The sequence below is a fragment of the Nymphalis io genome, chromosome 2, assembly GCF_905147045.1.
Source record: "Nymphalis io chromosome 2, ilAglIoxx1.1, whole genome shotgun sequence".
NCBI lineage: Eukaryota > Metazoa > Arthropoda > Insecta > Lepidoptera > Nymphalidae > Nymphalis > Nymphalis io.
In genome coordinates, this window is record NC_065889.1 from 11,779,073 (window position 1) to 11,799,936 (window position 20,864).

A 20,864-nucleotide genomic window follows, 5' to 3' on the forward strand; every position below is an offset into this window, starting at 1 on the left:
TGTCGTTGCAGTTAAGAAAAAAAAACCGTTTTTTTTTTAATATTTTATTAGGTACTGTGTCATACACAATCGTCACGAGAGTAACATAAAATAAAATAATGTATATATTGATAATGAATAAATACTTTAAACAAAAAAAAAATCTCCAACGCATTTATAAACTATCAAATAAATATACGTATCACAAATAACACACTTTGTACCTTGATAACTGTCATTAATTACTTATATTTATATGTTATGGAATAAATTGTCCTTACAACTATATATCGAATATTGAAATCACAGTAATATTTCATTTAATATCTAATTTATAACAAAAATAAATTTCAATGTTTTGTAGAAGATAAAACGAAATCGCAAAAATAAACCAAAAGTATATTGACGATTCGAAACAAAAAAAAAAACTATTCATTCTTATTTTATCTTATATTGATAACAGATCAGTAATATTATTGTAAATAATATTTGAGTCTTAACTTCTCTTTACATAAGATATACACTCATTTGATTGTGATTCTTTTAATTAAAGATAAGACTATTCAGAATTCTGAATACAACGAATTGTAATTGCAAATTTTTAGAAATTGTCATTTCAATTTGTTTTATTATAAAGTAAATATGAGTCATCTAAATTTGAATAATAATTTTACACAGAAACATTTACAAAATAGTTAAAGACTCGCTGCCTGCGGGCTTAATAACTGACGTCAGTACGAAGTTTGAATTATGTAATTGGTGTGTAACAAGGTTTTTTTTTTGAGATTATTTTGTATTTTAATAACAGTAACAGCCTGAGAATGTCCCACTGCTGGGCTAAGGCCTCCTCTCGCTTTTTTTTCGAGGAGGTTTGGAGCTTATTCCACCAAGCTGCTCCAATGCGGGTTGGTGGAATACACATGTTGCAGAACTGTAGTTTAATAACATCTTAGTATAATTTTAAAACAGTTCCTAAAATGAAAATTTTAGGAATTGTTTTAAAATTATGTCTGTGTAACTTATGTCATTTACAGAATATTATTCATCTATTTAATTTTGAATGATTACAAATTTAATTTAATCATTCAATTCTTTACACTGTTTTTTTCTTTCATGATGTTTTATGAGGCACGTAAGTGCGATAAAGAGCGTCACATGCCGCCAAATATGCTATCCTGCTTCCACGTGTTATTGCCGCTTCCTTGCGAGTAGCGAGCCTTTAACACTAATATAAATTTGAATATAATAAACATAAAATATTTCTACTGCCCAAGTTCAAAACCTAAGCCATTATTGAATTCTATTTAAAAATAACTTAATAAAAAAAGTAAATCGATATATATAAAAAAATATTAATGAGTAAATAACCAAATTACATGAAAATAATTTCGAACCAATGGTTTTTCATTTTGAAATGGGGCAGCCAATTTTTTTCAAATACGTCATTTTTTATCATAGTATAATTTTAAAATACTGACAATAAAAGGCACTGAACATTCTAGCAATTGTCACTTATAATTTTGAACACATTATATTAATTTGGTTACATCATAAATTGATAGTAATATTAATATATAAAATAATCAGATATATATTTCCCTGTTACATTTTGAACATAATACTTGAAAAGAATACATAAGTAAGCTTAAATGAAATTAGACTGAAAATAAATTTGAATCGAATACTATTATATTAATACTAAAGAATAAGAAAGATGTTACAAATAAAACCTATAAGGGTGTTACTCGAATGTCGATTGAAGCCATTTATCGATGTCGATAGATTAGTGTGGTGACTTTATCGATCGATAAAATTTATCGGCAATGGAAGCGGGTTCTCCATCAGTATTGCTTAAAATGTATCACATGTCAATCGATTAGTCTCATAACACCATAATATATATAGGTACAATACAAAGGTACGACTAATTTGTTCAAAACGTTTCTAATAAATGACTAATAATAATAATTACGTTATTTCTGTATGTCTTTGTACTGGCGGTTGCTCCATTTCCTGTGCATGTGCTTGACGATGTAGAGCGGCAAGCAGGACACGAGCGTGATCGTTGTCACTTTCCACCAAAAGTCCCAGTGTCGTATGAAATCCGCGTCTGTTTGATGGAAAAACACATTCTCTAGTGCTTTTTTATTTATGACACGTACGTACGAACGCAGAATTAGAATTACGCGAGTAGAAAACATATGTATGTATACATAATATATTTATATCTTGAATCAAAACTAAGTTTGGGTTAAGAAGTGGTTAACTGGACGAGCCGGTTGGCGTGGTTGGTAGATACTTGCCTTTCACGCCAAAGGTTGTGGTTTCGATTCCCATCCAGGACAGACATTTGTGTGCATGAACATGTCTGTTTGTCTTGAGTCTGGGTGTTATCTATATAAGTATGTATTTACAAAAGAAAAGTAGTATATGTAGTATATCAGTTGTCTGGTTTCCATAGCACAAGCTTTGTACAAGCCTAATTTGGGATCAGATGGCCGTGTGTGAAAAATGTCCCAGGATATTATTATTATTATATATTATTAACTCCCTTGAGTTGTTAAAGTTAATAAAACGGTAAGTACTTATTAATCTAGCTTAAACACAAACAAACACGATTAGTAAGATTTTAAATAAAGAAGCATTAATTTTATAAAAATCATACAATAACTCAACAAGTGCTTTTTTTCATTTAGCGATTGTGATAACGCATTAAATACTTCAATAGAATTCAGGGTCTAAAATGTCTGAATGAAGTTCAAAACTATTAAGAGTGAATACTACCACTGTTTATTTAATTAATGAGCAATATACAAACCAAAGTAGGTGGTAAAGATGAGCAGCGTGGCAGTATACATGAGCAGACTGATCAGTTCCGCAAGGATCATGAGGCGGTGCCAGGTGTCCACGGTCAGCGCTACCATGATCAGCTCCGTCAGGATAAGCGCCGTGTAGCTGATCTCTACGATGTGGATCAGCTGCTCTTCGAAGAGGACCAGCGCTCCGTACATTATTACACCGCCTAGTTAGGAACATTAAATGAGACATGCCAAGTTCAGTTCGCTTGATTTACAGTAACAGTAAGAGCCTGTTAATGTCCCACTGCTGGGCTAAGGCCTCCTCTCCCTTTTGAGGAGAAGGTTTGGAGCTTATTCCACCACGCTGTTCCAATGCGGGTTGGAAGAATACACATGTGGCAATTTCAATGAAATTAGACACATGCAGGTTTCCTCACGATGTTTTCCTTCACCGTCAAGCACGAGATGAATTATAATCACAAATTAAGCAAAGTGAAAATTCAGTGGTGCCTGCCCGGTTTTGAACCTACGATCGTCGGTTAAGATTCACGCGTTCTAACCACAAGGCCATTTCGGCTCATGATTTAAACAACTGTGTTATATGATGATGATGACGTACTTCAGACCGATTTCGACCACGGTGGCCTACCTCAAGCGAGACTAGCCAAACTGCGTAGGACATATAGAGAGCACAAGTGTGTGCGCAAACACAGGTGCACTCTCCATTCCTTCACTCTCATAATCAAGAAAAGAAAGAAAAGAGTACAGGAGTAGAAAGAACCATTTCACGTGCTTCCACGTTACGATATATCGCCGATTTAATTTTCACAGTTCAGAATATCGACGCAAAACGTGCTGGTCATGTCGGTCGTATAGAGAAGAGTATGAAAAGGAGTTCTATGAGCGGAGGAATAGGCGCCGTGTGAACCTACACCTTCACGTCAGGGTGGAATCACCCATTCACACGAAGGGTTTTCCTTTCTCATTTCTCATGATCAAAGCCAAGTTGCGGTATCCACTTCAAGCGTCTGTATGTCCTGAGCAATATCTTCAAGGCGAGCACCTTCCAAATTTGACTGCGTTATCACTTACTACCATCATCAGGCATAATTATGGGCAAGCGTGATGTTATAAATTAAATCTAAAAAAACGGTATAGGTTCTCCAAAAGCCTTACCTTGATAAATAGATATTCCGATCCATATGTAAAACGTTTTGTACGATAGTTGTCGACCCTTTGTCAATTGTTTGTATAGCTGCGGGTACCTCAGTGCTGTTGTACTCGAAATATCCTTATCCAATACCTATAAAAACATAATTGTTTAAGTATATAAGAAATGGGTGATTGTTCGTCAAAAAACTATAATATAAGAATACGCACATCAGAAATTATGTACCGTGATAGCGGGTTACTCAATTTGGATATAAAGTCTTGCAGTATTTTTTTTATTTACATATAATTATTATTAATATACAAGTTCGAGTGTGCAATGTCTGTTGTCAATTTAACGTCAACTCAAAAACAAAGGTGCAAACAAAGGTTTTTTTACATTAATAATAATAATAATACCCTGGGACATTATTCACACATTTTTTTTGTAAATACATACTTATATAGATAGTTACACCCACACTCAGGACAAACAGACATTGTTCATGCACACAAATTTCTGTCCTGGGTGGGAATCGAACCCACAACCTTCGGCGTGAAAGGCAGGTATATACTAACCACGCCAACCGGCGCGTCAATTTATTTCGACATTCTATTTCGGGTCAATGTTTCCTTTATAAGTTTGTTGCATAGATTTTGAAATTACTGGAGATGTTTAGGTTTGTCGAAAATTTAAAAGGACAAAGTTATTTTCCACGATATAAATGAACCCCCCCCCCCCCACCCCCTGCACACGGTACACAAACTTATACTAACGTTATAACGTTATAGGTGACTTACTAATGAAAATACTGGCAGCATAGTGAAAACAGTTCCATAACCGACCATAAGAAATCCAGGGTAGAGTGACACCGACGAAAAGTAAAATACTACGGAGAACACAGCCTAGAAACAGATCAAAACATACAACCGCTACTACTACTACTACTAGAACTATATTATATTCCAATGGCAGCGAGAAAAAAATAAATAAACTTTACATATTCCATGCAATTTGTTCGGAGCTCATTTATCTTACTTCTTAAAACCACTATGTTAGTTCAATATTAATGCAATTATATTTTTCAATATTTCAATAATTTTTAAATATTGCAAGTGAGTACGGGGCTGTACATGTGAGGTCGCTACCTGCATGGTGGACACGATGAGGCCGCGGTGCACGATGAAGAGGCAGAGCGCGGCGGAGCGCATGAGCGAGCGGCGCCCGTGCAGCAGCAGCAGGCGCGCCAGGCACGCGAACGCGCGCACGCTCACGTCGCCCGCCAGCGACGCCGCGCGCCCCTCCGCGCCCTCGATGCCCACGCCTGCGACCCCGCCCGCGTTACTATGGCGTCTGCTTGTGCCATATTATATTATATATGCGTAGTACGTTTTCATGCGAGCGTGCACGATTCCTTGTGAGTACGACGAGTTACGAGCGTTTGCATTCGATGTAAATGTCATTTCCATATGTTCGTGTATTAGATCAATTAATTTACTATTTGATTAATCCTATTCTTGATACAGATTTAGATATAAGCTCCAATGATAAGTCAAAACCGCTTATAAAAGCATTCGACGCACAAAAAGTTTGATTTATCCTCATTATATACCCCCACTTTACGCACTCACCCATGTCGGCCTCCTGTATCATGGCGACGTCGTTCCCGCCGTCCCCCACGGCGGCCACGACGAGTCCTCTAGCGCGCAACAGGCGTGCCACGCGAGCCTTCTGTGTGGGCGAGCAGCGCGCCACCACCACCCCCGAGCATTTGCACAGCAGCTCCACGAACTCCTCCTCGTACGACCGGAGACAAACCTACGCGAGAATTATGTCATGTCGGACATCCTCCGGAATCGGCTACTCTACTCTTTCCGAAGTCGGGTCAGCGAGTCACCTCGAGCGTCTCCCCCTCGAGGATGAGGTCGGTGCAGTCGGCGTCGGCGGCCAGCGAGGTGAGCAGCGCGTAGGCGGCGCGGCGCGACACGCACTCGGGCGCCGCCAGCCAGCGCGCGCCGCCGCCCAGCTGCAGCGAGCGCGCGATGCACAGCGCCGTCTCCAGCTTGTCGCCCGTCAGCATCCAGATCTGCACAGCGCGGGCGGTTACCCCGGAGGTGTGGTGTGGGGGGGGGGGGGGGAGTGGCGGGCGGCGCTACCTTGAGGCCGGCGGCGCGCAGCTGCGCCAGCGTGTGCGGCACGCGCTCGGCCAGGCGGTCCTCGACGCCGGTGAGCGCCAGCAGCGCCAGGCCGCGCTGCAGCCGCGCCACGCACGCCGCCGTGCGCTCGGCGCGCGCCGTCACGCTCAGCCGCGCCTCCTTGTACTCGCTCTGCGGCCCGACCGCGGACGATTATCTTGATTACTCATTGATCATTTCGATATTTAAAGCACTAGTATGGATTTCTAGGAGCCCCCTCTATCATTGCCCTCATTCGATAAACGATTAGGTTTTTATTAAAGGGTGTAAAACTCTGAGTCGTGTTAAATGACGCTATTTATACATTTCGGTATGTTATGTTATGTAATACGAGTGCTCGATAAATTAGATCGATATTTCTAACTCATATTCGACTCGTCCGTGAACAAAGTTTTAGATGTATGTAAGTAAGATGATGAAACTTGAAGCTCACTAAGCTAACGCAGGGCATGTCATATTTAATCACCTCAAATTCCAAGTACTCGTTCTTGGTCAGAGTCTTCTTGGCGACGACCAGCGTGCGTAGACCTTCAGCCGCTAACTTAGTACACTCCGCCGAGAGCCAGGACGAGTTCAGGAGCTTCGCCAGTGCCACGTCTGCCCCTTTAACGTAGTACGTGATCGCTTGAGTGTTTTCTTCCTGTGATAAAAAAAAAAACACTGCAATGACAAACTAAAACTAATTACAAAAATTTTAACTTATCTAATTACTTAAAACACTGATTTATGTATAATTCGATTATATATTATTTGAGTTTACAACTGCCTTCTTGGCTGGGTTATATTTTTTTATATAAGACATTATATTTAGGTGGTAATTGGTAACTCCCACCCATAGACATGGGCGGTGCAAAAAGTATTAATCCCTTACATCGCCAATGCGCCACCAACCTTGGGAACTTAGATGTAATGCCCGTTGGGCCTGTAGTTACATTAGCTCACTCACCCTTCCAACCGGAATATAACAATACTAAGTATTTTTGTTTGGCGGTGGAATGTGTGAAGTGGGTGGTCCTACCAACCTATCCTGTCGGACTTGTACAAAGCCCTACCACCAAGTAATATAATCTATTCTCAGTAGCAGCCGGGAGATAAGATTATCAAAGTATTATAAATGTCTGTTTTAAACACACTTATTTGCACTATAATAATGTCCTCCAGATCGATTTTGGCTACTACGGCCAATCTCAAGAGAGATTAGCCAACTACGCAGGAGATATTAAAGTGCACAAGTGTGTGCGCAACCACAGGTGCACTCTGTATTCCTTAGCTCTCATAATCCGATGGGACGGCAATCCGACACGATCGGAAAGAGTTCAGGCGCAAGACCAACTGCTTTACATGATTTTCCGAGGCACGGGACTTACAACTTACAGACTCCGGGCTGCTACTGAGAATTTTCTGTCTGAAAGACCCAATAACTTTTTATTGACCTGGGAATTAAACCTAGGACCTCCGAGTATGCGGCCTTACATGTAGCCACTAGACCAACGAGATAGACACTATAATATTGCGTAATTGAATATACCAAATTAATTCAATCAAATATTTATATTCAAATAGATACTTTTACAAGTACTTATGAAGTGCTACCAACATTTAGACAAAATATATTTTTTAAAGCCGAGATGGCCCAGTGGTAAGCACGCGTGAATCTTAACTGATGATGGTTGGTTCAAACCCGGGCAAGCACCACCGAATTTTCAAGTGCTTAATTTGTGATAATAATTCATCTCGTGCTTTGCAGTGAAGGAAAACATCATATAGGTGAGGAAACCTGCATATGTCTAATTTCATCGAAATTCTGCCACATGTGTATTCCACCAATCCGCATTGGAGCAGCGTGGTGGAATAAGCTCCGAACCTTCTCATCAAAAAGGGAGAGGAGGCCTTAGCTCAGCAGTGGGACATTTACAGGCTGTTACTGTTTACTGTTATTTAAATCAATGTTTACCTGAACAATAATACCCATCATCTTGCTCTCGCTGGTGAAGGGGAACAGCTGCAGGATGTTGTACGACACGATCTCGTTGGCGGCGCGCAGCTTCAGGGATATGTTGTGCAAGTCGCGTCGGTACAGCGACACGCCCATCTGTTGGGAAACCATTCAGAAAACTGAAGTCTAATGCAGCTACGGGAATAAAAAATGTGTATGTATGTGAACAATTAAAAACAAAAGATTGATTGATTGATATTCATACAAAAACGCCTTTATTGAGATTTTTATATTTTATAAAATAGGTTGGCGAACGAGTCAATGGGCGATCTGATGGTAAGTTGTCATTAACGCTCTAAACATTGGCATTATGAGAGATGTTAACCATCGCTTACATCGCCAATGCGCCACCAACCTTGGCAATTACACTGGCTCACTCACCCTTTAAACCGGAACACAATAATACCAAATACTGCTGTTTTGCGGTAGAATATCTGATGAGTGGGTGGTACCTACCCAGACGAGCTTGCACAAAGCCCTACCATCAGTCAAATGTTTAAAACGATATTAAGCAAAACGTGGACATATGAACAGACTCAAACATGTTATGAAAGGGCAAAATCAAATAATTATTTGATCTGCGTTAACAGAAAGCTTTGGGTAATAGGTTAGTTATCATTTTACTTTATGATAAACGGTAAAACTTTAACGAAAGCTCTTCACTTGAAAATCTTGAATGATGACAAAAAATGGCTAAATATTTATCAATCAGTTTCATACAAACGTCAGCCATTACTATCGGTAAAACTAAAAGTTCAAAATATCTTCTAAGGGACATCTAAAGGACAAATATAATTCTTATATAATACCATACCATATATGCATATAAATAATAAATAAATATATATAATACCATGTCAGTCCACTTGACGAGTGCTACTTCGTCCGGGCTGGCCGCTTGATAGTCACACAGCTGTTGCTGCGGAACCGCCCCCCCACAACTCTCTGACATTACGGAACTGCCCATATCTAGACAAAAAAAAAGATGTTAGTTTATTTTTCAACTTTAACATTTTAACTATTAAACATTTTTAGTATTTATTTATTATCTTTAGTCCAGATTGGTTTATTCGTGGACTAGTGTGGCCTCACGAACCGTAATTTGAAGACCCTTCTATATAACGAATATACTACAACTACAGAGTTAGTCGACAGCAAAAACACCTGACTGGGCCTCGTCAGCTCGCTGGTCGTCCACGTCGTACACTGGCGTGACATTGTGACACAGAGCCAGTGCGAGCACCGCTTGCCAAACTTGTCGTGGTGTCGGCGCCATCGCCTCTCCCCCCGACACCGGGGACGTTGGCAGGGACGGGGCATCGTTGGTTATGTGTTGCGTTAGGAACGCTTCTACCTGTAGACATTAAAGTTAAATTTATTAAAATTATAAATTTCTCCATATTTACAATATATTTATATAAAAACTATGTACGAAAAGTTTTAAAATGGGAAGTAATAGCAGATATTACAAAAAAACCTTTCTTTTTAAATTTCTGTAGTAACCAACATCACTTATTTATAGATGCTATGAGTTTTATATACTGATATCGACCTACTATTAAGCTAATCTTTATTTTGTCGATGCAGACAAACCATTAAAATTAATTATTATGTCTGTTGCTTTATTTTTTTATTTTTTATAGAATAGGAAGGCGGACGAGCATGTGGGCCACCTGATGGTAAGTGGTCACCAAACGCCCTTAGACATTGGCATTGTAAGAAATGTTAACCATCGATTACATCACCAATGCGCCACCAACATTGGGAACTAAGATGTTATGTCCCTTGTGCCTGTAATTACACTGGCTCACTCACCCTTCAAACCGGAACACAACAATACCAAGTACTGCTGTTTGCGGTAGAATATCTGATGAGTGGGTGATACCTACCCAGACGAGCTTGCACAAAGCCCTACCACCAGTAAATATTTCATATAGAAGCGTTACACTCGTTATTGTTAATCAATAATCTACTTATACCCGAGTAGAACAATAATATGAATAATATATTTTTATTTACTTGAAATGACTTAAAGGCGATCTTGTAAAAATATATAAAAATATTGTGTTCATGATAAATTGAGTATGTGATACAGAGCACATTACACACACTCATACATACACACACACACACACCCACACAAACAGAGAACAATATTTGGACATTTATCAGTTGATGATAGTTGAGTATATAAATATGTATATTTTTGGGTGTAAATAAATAGTGCATTATTATTATTATACATAACGTTCGTCCTTGATTATTTAATAACTGATCTTCATAAAACTCTTACGTATAAATTACCTCATAAAAATTATTCTTATCGAACAGGGCGTTTCCGAGGTGAAGCTTCTGGAAGAACATTTCATTCTTCGTCAGTGTGCCGGTTTTATCTGCCAGTAGATACTGTATCCGGCCGAGTTCCTCGGGTATGGTGGTGGAACGCATCACGGTGCCTTCAATGTTTTTATCGCGTTGGATCATCCAGGAATAGAATGCTTTGCCCATGTCTAAATTGACTCTCAGGCTGTGGACAATTTTAGATTTTAAAAGTAAAGCACAAAAAGTTTCCTGTTATAATTACATACGTCTACGACTTTTTTAATCATATTCAAATATATAACATTTTATTTACAGTTTAACATTAAAATCCCATTTTTTTTAAATCTTTTGTAGGACCATAGTGTTCCATATTCAAATTAAGATAAACAATAAATCAGCAACAAACATTCCTATTAAAAAAACAAAAAAAAAACGTAACCAAACCCGCCAAAATGAGTTGAAAATTTCTGTGTACGCAAAAATATAACATAGTAATTGAACTCACCTTATAGGTATGATATATGAGAACAGTAGTACAAATCTGAACATGAACCAGTACCACGGGCCGTCGAAGCCCTTCAGCACGATGAGTAGGAGGGATATGAACATCGTGGCCACGAACAGCACCTTCGTGAAGTCGTTGATTTGTAGATCTAGCCGACCGACTTTCGAACGTGGTGCCGCGTTGTTCATGACACTGCGAGTTTCACTACCTACGAAATACAAATTATATTGTATCACTGATCTATCGGTGTAAAGCGATAGATGCGCTTAATTGTGTAAGCACTCAAATTTTATTTGCTTTGATTTAATTTTTCACAGATGATGACTTTTTTGAATTTATCTTTGTGTTGCGTTGTCGAAAACGTGCTGCGAGCTGCTGCACAGAATACAGTCACTGCGTGTTTTTAGACGCTAATGCCGATAGGGTGTGAAGTTAATATGTCGTCGTATTTGACTCAGATGTTCGTAACCGAATAAGGAGACGCATGTTAGACGATGGTATTTTTATAGTAAATACAAAAACCTCAATTTAAAACTGTTTAGTAATGTTTTTATTTAACGGTTTAGCAATGAACGTGTCGGTTGCTCGAGATGGCCTAGTGGTTAGAACGCGTGAATCTTAACCGATGATCGTGGGTTCAAATCCGGGCAAGCACCACTGAATTTTCATGTGCTTAATTAGTGTTTATAATTCTTCTCGTGCTTGGAGGTGAAGGAAAACATCGTGAGGAAACCTGCATGTGTCTAATTTCATCGAAATTCTGCCACATGTGTATTCCACCAACCCGCATTGGAGCAGCGTGGTAGAATAACCTCCAAACCTTCTCCTCAAAAAGGGAGAGGAGGCCTTAGCCCAGCAGTGGGACATTTACAGGCTGTTACTGTATATAAGTATATATTACTGATGAGAAAAAATTACAGAACTTGAAGAGATAGTTTGAAGATTTAAGTCAGGAATATAATTATTATTGTCTCCCTTTTCTAATATATATAAAAATATAAAAATAGTATAACAAAATATATACCAATCATAGGCTAACTTAACATTGAAATAAAAAAATCTCATAATTGACGAAAAAAATATAACTGAATTTTTACATTTACATAAATATTAAATTGGTAACACCTTACCCGTGTAAATGACGAGTCCGGTAGCCTGTCCCGAAGCCACGACACAGCCGCTCCACAGCGTGTTCTCTATGTCCAAGGAGTCGCTCTCCTCTTCGTCCAGACGAGTGCACGTGCCGATAAACGAATGTATATCCTTCTCTGGCTTCTCAACGAAAAGTTGGGCATTAATGTCCAGCAAATGAGCGTCGGTGGGAAGTTTTTGCGTCGTAGGCAGTGGTATTCTTGAAAAATAAAAGATAATATTTTTACTAAATTACTTATCTAAATTATATTTTTAAAATCCTTGCTTTTTAATGTTTCACGTAAAATTATATTATAAGAAACATGATGTTCGAGTTCATCGTGGAATTACAGGTTACGAGCAAAACATGATTTTTTTGTTAAATAAGTTAGGATATTTTTCAGATTTTTTATACATTATTTTTTTTAGATATAAAAAAATTAAAATTTACTTGTAACAATTTTTTTGTACAGCCAGTGACAGAGAAATAATACATATATATATTTATACTATCAGTTGTTTATAAAAATCTAATATTTTATTGACCTACCTGTTTTGTCTTAATACTTTTTAATACATTACAATTTTCTTTTCCGTAATACTTTGGATTGGGATAAACGTTAGAAAGCCGAACTATCTATATATTTTATAAATATTTATATATAATACTATATATGTAAAAGCCGACTATGACTGTGTGTGTACAAAGAGGTTTGTTCCATTCTATTAAAACGAACAGTTAAAACATAAACATTGTTATCATAAAAAGCGGGAAACCCATCGATAAGGATTTATAACAAAAATAAACATCGATTTTATTTATACACAAGCTACTAGCGGTTTCATACGCGTTAAACGCAGTAGCGTTTTCTCCGCTCTTTTGGATAGCTCGATGATATATAGCCTCTTTTCGATAGACAGACTATTCAACACAAAAAAAAAAAACAATTCATACTGATTGATATAAGCGCATTCAAAATATCTTCAGCTTCATATAATGATATAGATATAGACATATAAATAATTAGTTTATGCCCGAGTGTTAGCGGGTTAGGAGCGGGTATCAGGGTTCACAACGGTACCATAATATTATCGTACAAGTACGATAATATCCTTTGCGATGCAAAATTTGATAATTACACTAATCAATTACAATTGTATTTACTGTCATTGCAGCCGCTCATATCCTTTTATTGGTTGGTGTTGTCTGTAAAGAGCACCGATCTTGGTTTGATGTGGAGTGTTGGCAGTTCATGTTTGCCGTATATATTGCGTATTTTTGGGTTCTTGCTTTTTTTTATTGCTGATTTCAACTACAATTACAAGTTATTTAAAATATATTGTTGTGATTTGGTATAATATTATTGTATTTTATGATCATTATCCTGATGTACGTTAATTTAGATCCATGTACGATAATTTTACGGGCCCTAGTACGATAACTGCCTGGCTTTAGTTTGTGAACTCTGGCGGGTATTGGTTCAGTGGTTAAGCGTGATAGCGTAACATACAAACAGAGTTACTTTCGCATTTATAATATTAGTAAAGATTAAGATCTACATAATACATTAACATAGACATAGCTACGTCAATATCTTGACGCAAAAAAATTATCGTGAAAACAACTTTTTAGTCGAATTTAGGCTCGTGAGGTCTGACTCACAGCTCTGTAGATATCATTAAAGAGCGAATTATGTATTGTTTTTTTTTTTTGTATATAAATACAGTTTTATACAACTTCATATCCATTGAAATAGATTCATGAATTATAAAATTTTATGCCTCGGTAACACTTTCGACTGGAAGATTTATTCGAATTATTTTAAGACTATTAATCAATATACTGTATGTATTTTATATACCCAGCCAATACACTTTTTTTTATAGAATAGGAAGGCGGACGAGCATATGGGCCACCTGATGGTAAGTGGTCACCAACGCCCATAGACATCGCTTACATCACCAATGCGCCAACAACCTTGGGAACTAAGCTGTTATGTCCCTTGTGCCTGTAATTAAACTGGATCACTCACCCTTCAAACCGGAACACAACAATACCAAGTACTGCTGTTTTGCGGTAGAATATCTGATAAGTGGGTGGTACCTAACCCATATGAGCTTGCACAAAGCCCTACCACCAGTCGTTTTACCACCATTTCCAGTGTCACAGTAACATTTAACATTACTAATAATGAAAGATATGTAATATCGAGATGTTTGAATCATTTGAATTTATTTTTCACCATGTTCAATTAATGTTAGATGATTCGAAGAAAATTCATAAAGCGATGGTGACATAATCACTACAGTAAAACATTTTTGACGAATATATATAAAGCTGAATAGTTTAACTGTTGAAGCGCGCTAATCTCAAGGTCTAGCAATCCTTAACGTTCTAGCAATCCTAACGCAATGCTTAACGCAAGTAAAAACCGCGCGTAATTAAACTAAATTAAAGTTCAATTTACGAAAATAAACGACAACAAAACACATGAAGAATAAATTAGCGCTCATTAAAAAACAAATTCATCTAATGTCACTAGTTAGTTAACAGTCCGATTTTAAACAAACCCTGTCTTAGTCAAAGTCAAGTCAAAGCAATCAGATCTTTGACTGCTTTCTTCGCTTTAAAATATGTTCTACTAAACGATTCGATAAAGAATATTTAACTCAATTAAGTTTTATTTTAAATACTCTTTTAAAAGGAATTACATCAAACATTTGAAGTTATAATTTTTTTTTTTTATTTTATTCTAAAAAAAAAAGGCTTTTTCGCATAAGCGAACATGCCGCCCTGGTTGAGAATTCTTAGGAGGGTACAAAATATAATATATTAAACTTAAAAATACCTTAATTAATCACAGATCTAAGACTTAATTTGGACAACATTTTTGCGAGATTTGACGTCGGATCTGACAGAATGACATTGCATTGTCCAACAGACTTTATATCCAAATTAAGTCTAGTTCTAAGGGATTCGTTCTGAGCACATTCCATCAATACGTGCAAAAGATCATCAGGTACATTACAAGTTGAGCAGTTTGGAGAAGTTGATTTCCGCATCAGAAATGCAAACTTATTGCATGGGATGTGCCCAGACCGAAGCCGCAGAATTAAGTTATAATTTCAATTTAATATTGAAAATTGACACTTAATTAATTGATTCGACTTAAATGTGATGTATAATCCATTGAGTGCTTTCTCTGATAAAAAGTATAATCTTTGAATGACACTATTAAATGATATTCTAATGGAATATTGATTTTATATTCTAATGAAATCAATTATATAAATATATAATAAATTTAAAATAAGCTGTGTTGAAGTAGGCTCATTTAATTGTCTCAAACTTTCTAGTCGATATATATAAAGTTTATAATAGATACAACTTTTGTTATTCATACATAAAATGTATTATTTTTATTTAAAAGTATGCCTTGCCTATTAATATTTGTTACTATAAGATATAATCTTATTAGACATAAATAACATTTATACTATATTATCAGAAGACCAACATTTTAGGTGTTTCTGAATAAAAATAAATATTTTCAATGAATATGGCAAGTTTACCTCAATTTCCAATCTATTTCACCGTCAAGCTGATCGGTTCTTATAAAAACTGTTCCCATGGTCTCATTGGTGCGAAGTAAAATCATGTCAGCTGGTACTCGTTGTCCTTTGTGAAGCATTACAATGTCGCCCACACGTAGTGTTGATGCGGGAACATGTTCTGTGATGAATGGACGGTATCCGTTTATATCGGAGTCTAACACTATGCGTTCATATCGCTGCCTGTTTACTTCCTTATCTCGTCTGTAACAATTATTTTCACTGATTGATGCAGTGACCAATTTTTTTCTGTATACAGTCAATAGATTAAGTGGCATTTAAGCTATTTTATTGGACAATATAGTTGTTTATGCCGAGTGTAAACCCTAAGTTTTATGTGTTATTATTCTACAAATGCTGAGTACAATAAGTGTTTTCAAGCAATGTAATTAAAAACAATAATAAACATTTAAATTAAAACATTTATATGATACTTAGTATCTGGATTGTAATAAATATTTATTGTTATCCATAATAAGTACAACAGAAATTTAATAGAACCTATTTAGAATAAATAATAATATAAATACTATAAATGACTGCTTTAGGATTAACAAAGAAACCACCTAACAGAAGTTTCAACATACCTGTATCTTCTAAAGTCATCGACAGCTTCTCTGAAGAGTGTCACAGAGAGGACAAAACAAAGAGGGCCCCAGTAGGTATACAAGTATCCAATTCTAATACTAGGAATGAATTGGCTGAGGGCCATCACCAAGAAATATAGGTTCAAGAAAAACCTAAACTGCTCAAACAGAACAATTGGTAGGAATGTGATGAGGGTGTATTTCTAAAATAAAAGATAAAATATTACTTTGTCACATACTACTGAGTTAATAACAAATCAGTAAATTTATCTATTTATTGCATATATATTATCAATTCTCTTAAATGCAATTCATTTTAAAAATAATCCAATAAAAATACATATTATTAAGAACTTGACTTGTATTATAATATAAAATGTTATTTATTTAAATGGCTAATTTACACATATATAAAAGGTTTTCATAATTAATAATTATTTTGATGTAGACTGGAATTTAAAACAATTTATATTTCTATACAAAAAGTTTGGTGCAGTAAATTCTTATCAATATGATTTGCTATAGTTCAATTTGTTATCAAAAAATTGTCTAACAAAAGGCAAACCAGCACAACTCAACTTCTAATTAGCTTTAATTTATACACACTACTAACGTAATAATATGGATCTCTCCATATCTCAATAGATTCTTTATTCTCTAAGCACGCGACCGAACGAGGTCAGCCTTACCTGATTACAAACATAGTTAGCAGGATATTCTTCTTCAGGCAATTGTCCTAAATATATTACTCTCGAACATAATTCACGTTTACGAAACTTCGAGAAATTGAATCTAAAATTAAAATGTTTTAATAAACAAAGATGTTTTGGTCAACAAAAAAAACAAACAAGCTTTCTTACCTCGACCATATTGACTTCTTTTTAGGCCGTGTCAAAAGCGGTGTAGTCTCCATAATTCATATGATATATAACTTTTTATTTGATTTCAATATACATTATATTAGTTGAATTTTGAACACTTTTTATTTGCTATGTATAAAAACACTGCCGTATCAACTATGCATTTGACAACATATAAACTATAAAGTATTAACTGTCAAACGAAAGACAAAATAAAATTACAATAAAGTACGTACACAATGTTGTCACTTAGACTATATAAATTCCTACAATCTAGTCCGAAATTGTGTTTTTATTTTATCTTAAAAAATTTAATCACAATTTATCAAGATTTCTTTATTAAATAAATATTGTATTATATAAGAATCATATTGCCGTTATACAATATACTATGACACTGTATCGAGGCTAGAATAAAAATTAAACAATTTAAACAAAAAAGTTCTCATATGAACTACGTTCACAAAGTCCATCACAAAATATTTTTTATCAACAACCTTATTTTTATTATTCTTCCTTAAAATTAGGGGTAAAATATTCAGCTAATGGCTCTAAAAATAATGCACGGAAAGATGTTGCCCAAATAATATACTTTTTGTTTTAAGTTAATAATTATAGTAAAATAGCATGAGTAAAATTTACTTAAGTTTAATAAAAGTTTCTGCAATTTTGTTTAATGTGAAATTAATTTTATTTAAATACTAAAAAAACAAATATATACGTAAAAATTGCATTCTTCGCTCGAGAGTAGCAACTAGCAACATTTACATAGTTAAAGACTTAAAGTAAATAAATATGGCGTAAAATAGCGCTGGGTGTGAGAATTGTTTTTATTTAAAAGTGCCGAAAAATAATAGAGTAGACTAATTTGATTTTTGTTTTGGAGTCTTTAAGAACTGAATAGTGCTAGTTACTGTGACGTGATTAAGTGCTGAAAAAAGTGGCGGTGAATCACATGACAAATAAGATCAATGACTCCAGTGGTGGTTGACAGGAAGGAAACTCGGGAGTCGGGACTCGGGACTTCGTTTCGTTGTCTACTCTCTCATTTATCCGAGGCTGTTAGAAAGTAAGAAAATATAGGTTTTTATCCTAAATAAAACAGGTTTCATTTAAGACCTACTAGAATTCATTAAGGGCCTCGTAAAATATGTTAGTTTACGAGTGTAGTTTGCGTAATTAAATTTGCAAAGGGTCCTTATTAGATTGTGATGCGGCGCGGCGGAGGTCGCGCCGTGTTGTCTCTGTCGGTCGGCCCGGCAGTCGGGCGCACCTCCGTGTGACCTATTTTCTGGTTATTGCATTGAGGCTACTATTTATGTCTGGGGGTGTGATATAGGCCGCCGGTCTTGCAGCTTGTATGCAGTAACTTAATTTGCTTGCTTTTAGAACCGTATTTAAGATGCAATGATGTGCTTTTTATTAATTCAGTAATTTTCTTTATATTGTGTATTTAAATTCTAATAATATAATAATTTGTGGGCTATAATATAAAGTCAGTGTGTTAAATAAGGTAAAATTAATTTACTTTTATTTTAATATAAGCTTTTAGCATTGTAGCAAACACAATTAACAATTATAATCCTATTTGTAGTTTTAATGCAGTTTTTAGATAACTGCAATTAAGTACAAATTATTTCATAGCTATGTCTGCAGATTAATAGGACTGTTGGCATGCAATTTGTAATTTTACAACAATTTTATTTTCATCAGTTACAAATTATGTATGATTTAATATATGCAATTCAAATTCCCACTAAATACATTAGAAACTTAATTTTTATAATAATTACTTATTAAAATAAATTTCTTAACTAAACTTCAAATATAAAGTATATTTTATATATATTCAAATATATATATATTTATATCAGCTATACTGATTAGATATATTTTGGAGATTATAATGTTTGTTAAAATATTTTTGTAATTATAATACATTTACTCATAAGAATTTCTGCTAGAACTATTTGTACATGATGAAGTTGTAGAGTATTGTTTATCTAAATTAATAAAATAAATGGCATATTATTATATACTTACCTTCTATAAGTGCATCAAGGACTGATAAAATTTTATGTACAAATTATTTTGCATTTAATAGTTTCATGCTATTTAACGTAACATATATTTTTTTTGCATGATATATTGTTTGCAATTTTTTACTATTTAATATGTAAGATATATTTGCTTCAAGTATATAATAAGAGACAGCAATAAGTCAATTGTGGATATATCAAAATTAAGAAGCTTTTTAACCTGTGCATTATTCATTGAATGATGGATATTGCAATACCGATGAGTATTGTTCACTGGTGGTAGGGCTATGTACAAGCTCCAGGGGTAGGTATCACCCACTCATCAGATATTCTACCGCAAAACAGCAGTACTTGGTATTGTTGTGTTCTGGTTAGCAGTACTTGGTATTGTTATGTTCCGGTTTGAAGGGTGAGTGAGCCAGTGTAATTACAGGCACAAGAGACATAACATTTTAGTTCCCAAGGTTGGTGGAGCTTAGGCTATGTAAGTGATGGTAAAGATTTTTTTTTAATGCCAATGTTTATGGGCAGTGGTGACCACTTACCGTCAGGTGGCCCATTCGCTAGTATGCCTACCTATTCGATAAAAAAAATTCAAGTACACTGAGCTAGGTGGGTGTCACGGCTCACTCTCTTTTTCACTTTACCAGTAGGCTATCTACTGTGATGTGAATTTGACTGTATTTAATTATCTATATATGTATATGTTTGTCAAAAAAGAGTCTTCTTCTCAATAGAATCTACACCCCAAACCAGTGGGAGCTTCAAATTGTTTTTAATCATGTAAAATGACATAATTCATGATTGCTCAAGAGCCTACTTGAATAAAATATATTTTGATTGGATTTTTTATTTATATAAGAGTATGTCAAGAACTTTGAATATCAAGTGTTCATATAAATACTCTTCACAACAAGTTTAAACAATATGATACATACACACATCATATTTCTTGCATTATGTCTGTTCAGTATTACAATGTTTTCTCTAGACTCCAAAAATAAAACAGCAATTCATTGTTTTATGTAAGATACTATGTGTCGATGTGTTTTCTTATTAGAAATTTAGTTTAACTTAGAAGTAAGAAATAATAACTCTTTTTGAAATTGAGAAATAAAATAGTCTTTTTGTTACAGAAACAACGTCTGTGACAGATACTGCTAGTAGCATAGTGTAGTGACAATGGGAGTGTATATAGTGCAGTGTTTTGAATGTGACGTGCCAACAATATGATGGAGACCGAGCTACCACCCGGCAGCTGCAATTCAACTGGTCACCTTTCCACTATTGGATGGAATATACCAGGTTATTCTGTTTTATAAATATGTTATAATATGTTTTTTTTTAATTTGACAGGCAAATGCATAAGTTGTTAGTTCAGTGTAAAAATATTGTTCAAACATGTGATACACTCTGTGTTATGAAGTTATACAAATCATTGCTGTTAGGTTGTTTGTACTTGAGCTTATTAGTAGCAGATAAAATCTACCTACAGGACTCGCGTTTGAAATTCTAATAATATTCTTCGCCTATGAAAGTTATTGTATTTTATTTAATTATTGGAATATGAAGTTTTCGCAAACAATGACATTTCAAGGCTCCATTTTAGAGTTTGATTCTGTTTATTTGATTGAAGTACACATATGTGAAATAAGAAATGTACATGTTATCATTTAGATATCTATTTCGC

The 20,864-nt window shown here is 35.3% G+C and overlaps 2 protein-coding genes across 6 annotated transcripts in view; one reads left to right on the forward strand and one right to left on the reverse strand.

The window, feature by feature from the left end:
• Positions 1 to 40: 40 nt before the first annotated feature.
• On the reverse strand, positions 41 to 17,316 carry LOC126776385 (probable phospholipid-transporting ATPase IIB). The gene is made up of 19 exons (XM_050498877.1): positions 17,136 to 17,316; positions 16,965 to 17,067; positions 16,276 to 16,478; positions 15,650 to 15,892; positions 12,076 to 12,296; positions 10,946 to 11,153; positions 10,423 to 10,645; positions 9,283 to 9,472; positions 8,972 to 9,087; positions 8,077 to 8,214; positions 6,589 to 6,762; positions 6,084 to 6,254; positions 5,825 to 6,013; positions 5,559 to 5,745; positions 5,076 to 5,251; positions 4,728 to 4,832; positions 3,954 to 4,080; positions 2,798 to 3,001; positions 41 to 2,089 (listed from the first exon to the last, which is right to left on the reverse strand). The coding sequence occupies exons 1-19, from the start codon at positions 17,186 to 17,188 to the stop codon at positions 1,953 to 1,955; spliced, it is 3,168 nt and encodes a 1,055-aa protein (XP_050354834.1). The 5' UTR covers positions 17,189 to 17,316; the 3' UTR covers positions 41 to 1,952.
• A 622-nt stretch (positions 17,317 to 17,938) lies between these two features.
• LOC126776355 (FERM, ARHGEF and pleckstrin domain-containing protein 1) overlaps positions 17,939 to 20,864 on the forward strand; it is a 61,007-nt gene continuing 58,081 nt past the window's right edge. For all 5 annotated transcript variants that reach the window (XR_007669944.1, XR_007669945.1, XR_007669946.1 and 2 more), the window contains exons 1-2: positions 17,939 to 18,204; positions 20,311 to 20,479. Coding sequence is in view for 2 of the 5 variants with exons in the window: in XM_050498820.1 (XP_050354777.1) it covers positions 20,404 to 20,479 (76 nt within the window). In the remaining 3 variants the exon portion in view is untranslated. The remainder of the gene's footprint in view (positions 18,205 to 20,310; positions 20,480 to 20,864) is intronic.

Bases quoted from the DNA above. Each gene is read 5' to 3' on its own strand.
- LOC126776385 (XM_050498877.1), bottom strand. From the start codon at position 17,188: ATGGAGACTACACCGCTTTTGACACGGCCTAAAAAGAAGTCAATATGG. The intron at 17,068-17,135 runs GTAAGAAAGCTT...TTTTAATTTTAG, and splicing joins AAGAAGTCAATATGGTCGAG to ATTCAATTTCTCGAAGTTTC. The intron at 11,154-12,075 runs GTAAGGTGTTAC...TGTATTTCGTAG, and splicing joins CGGACTCGTCATTTACACGG to GTAGTGAAACTCGCAGTGTC.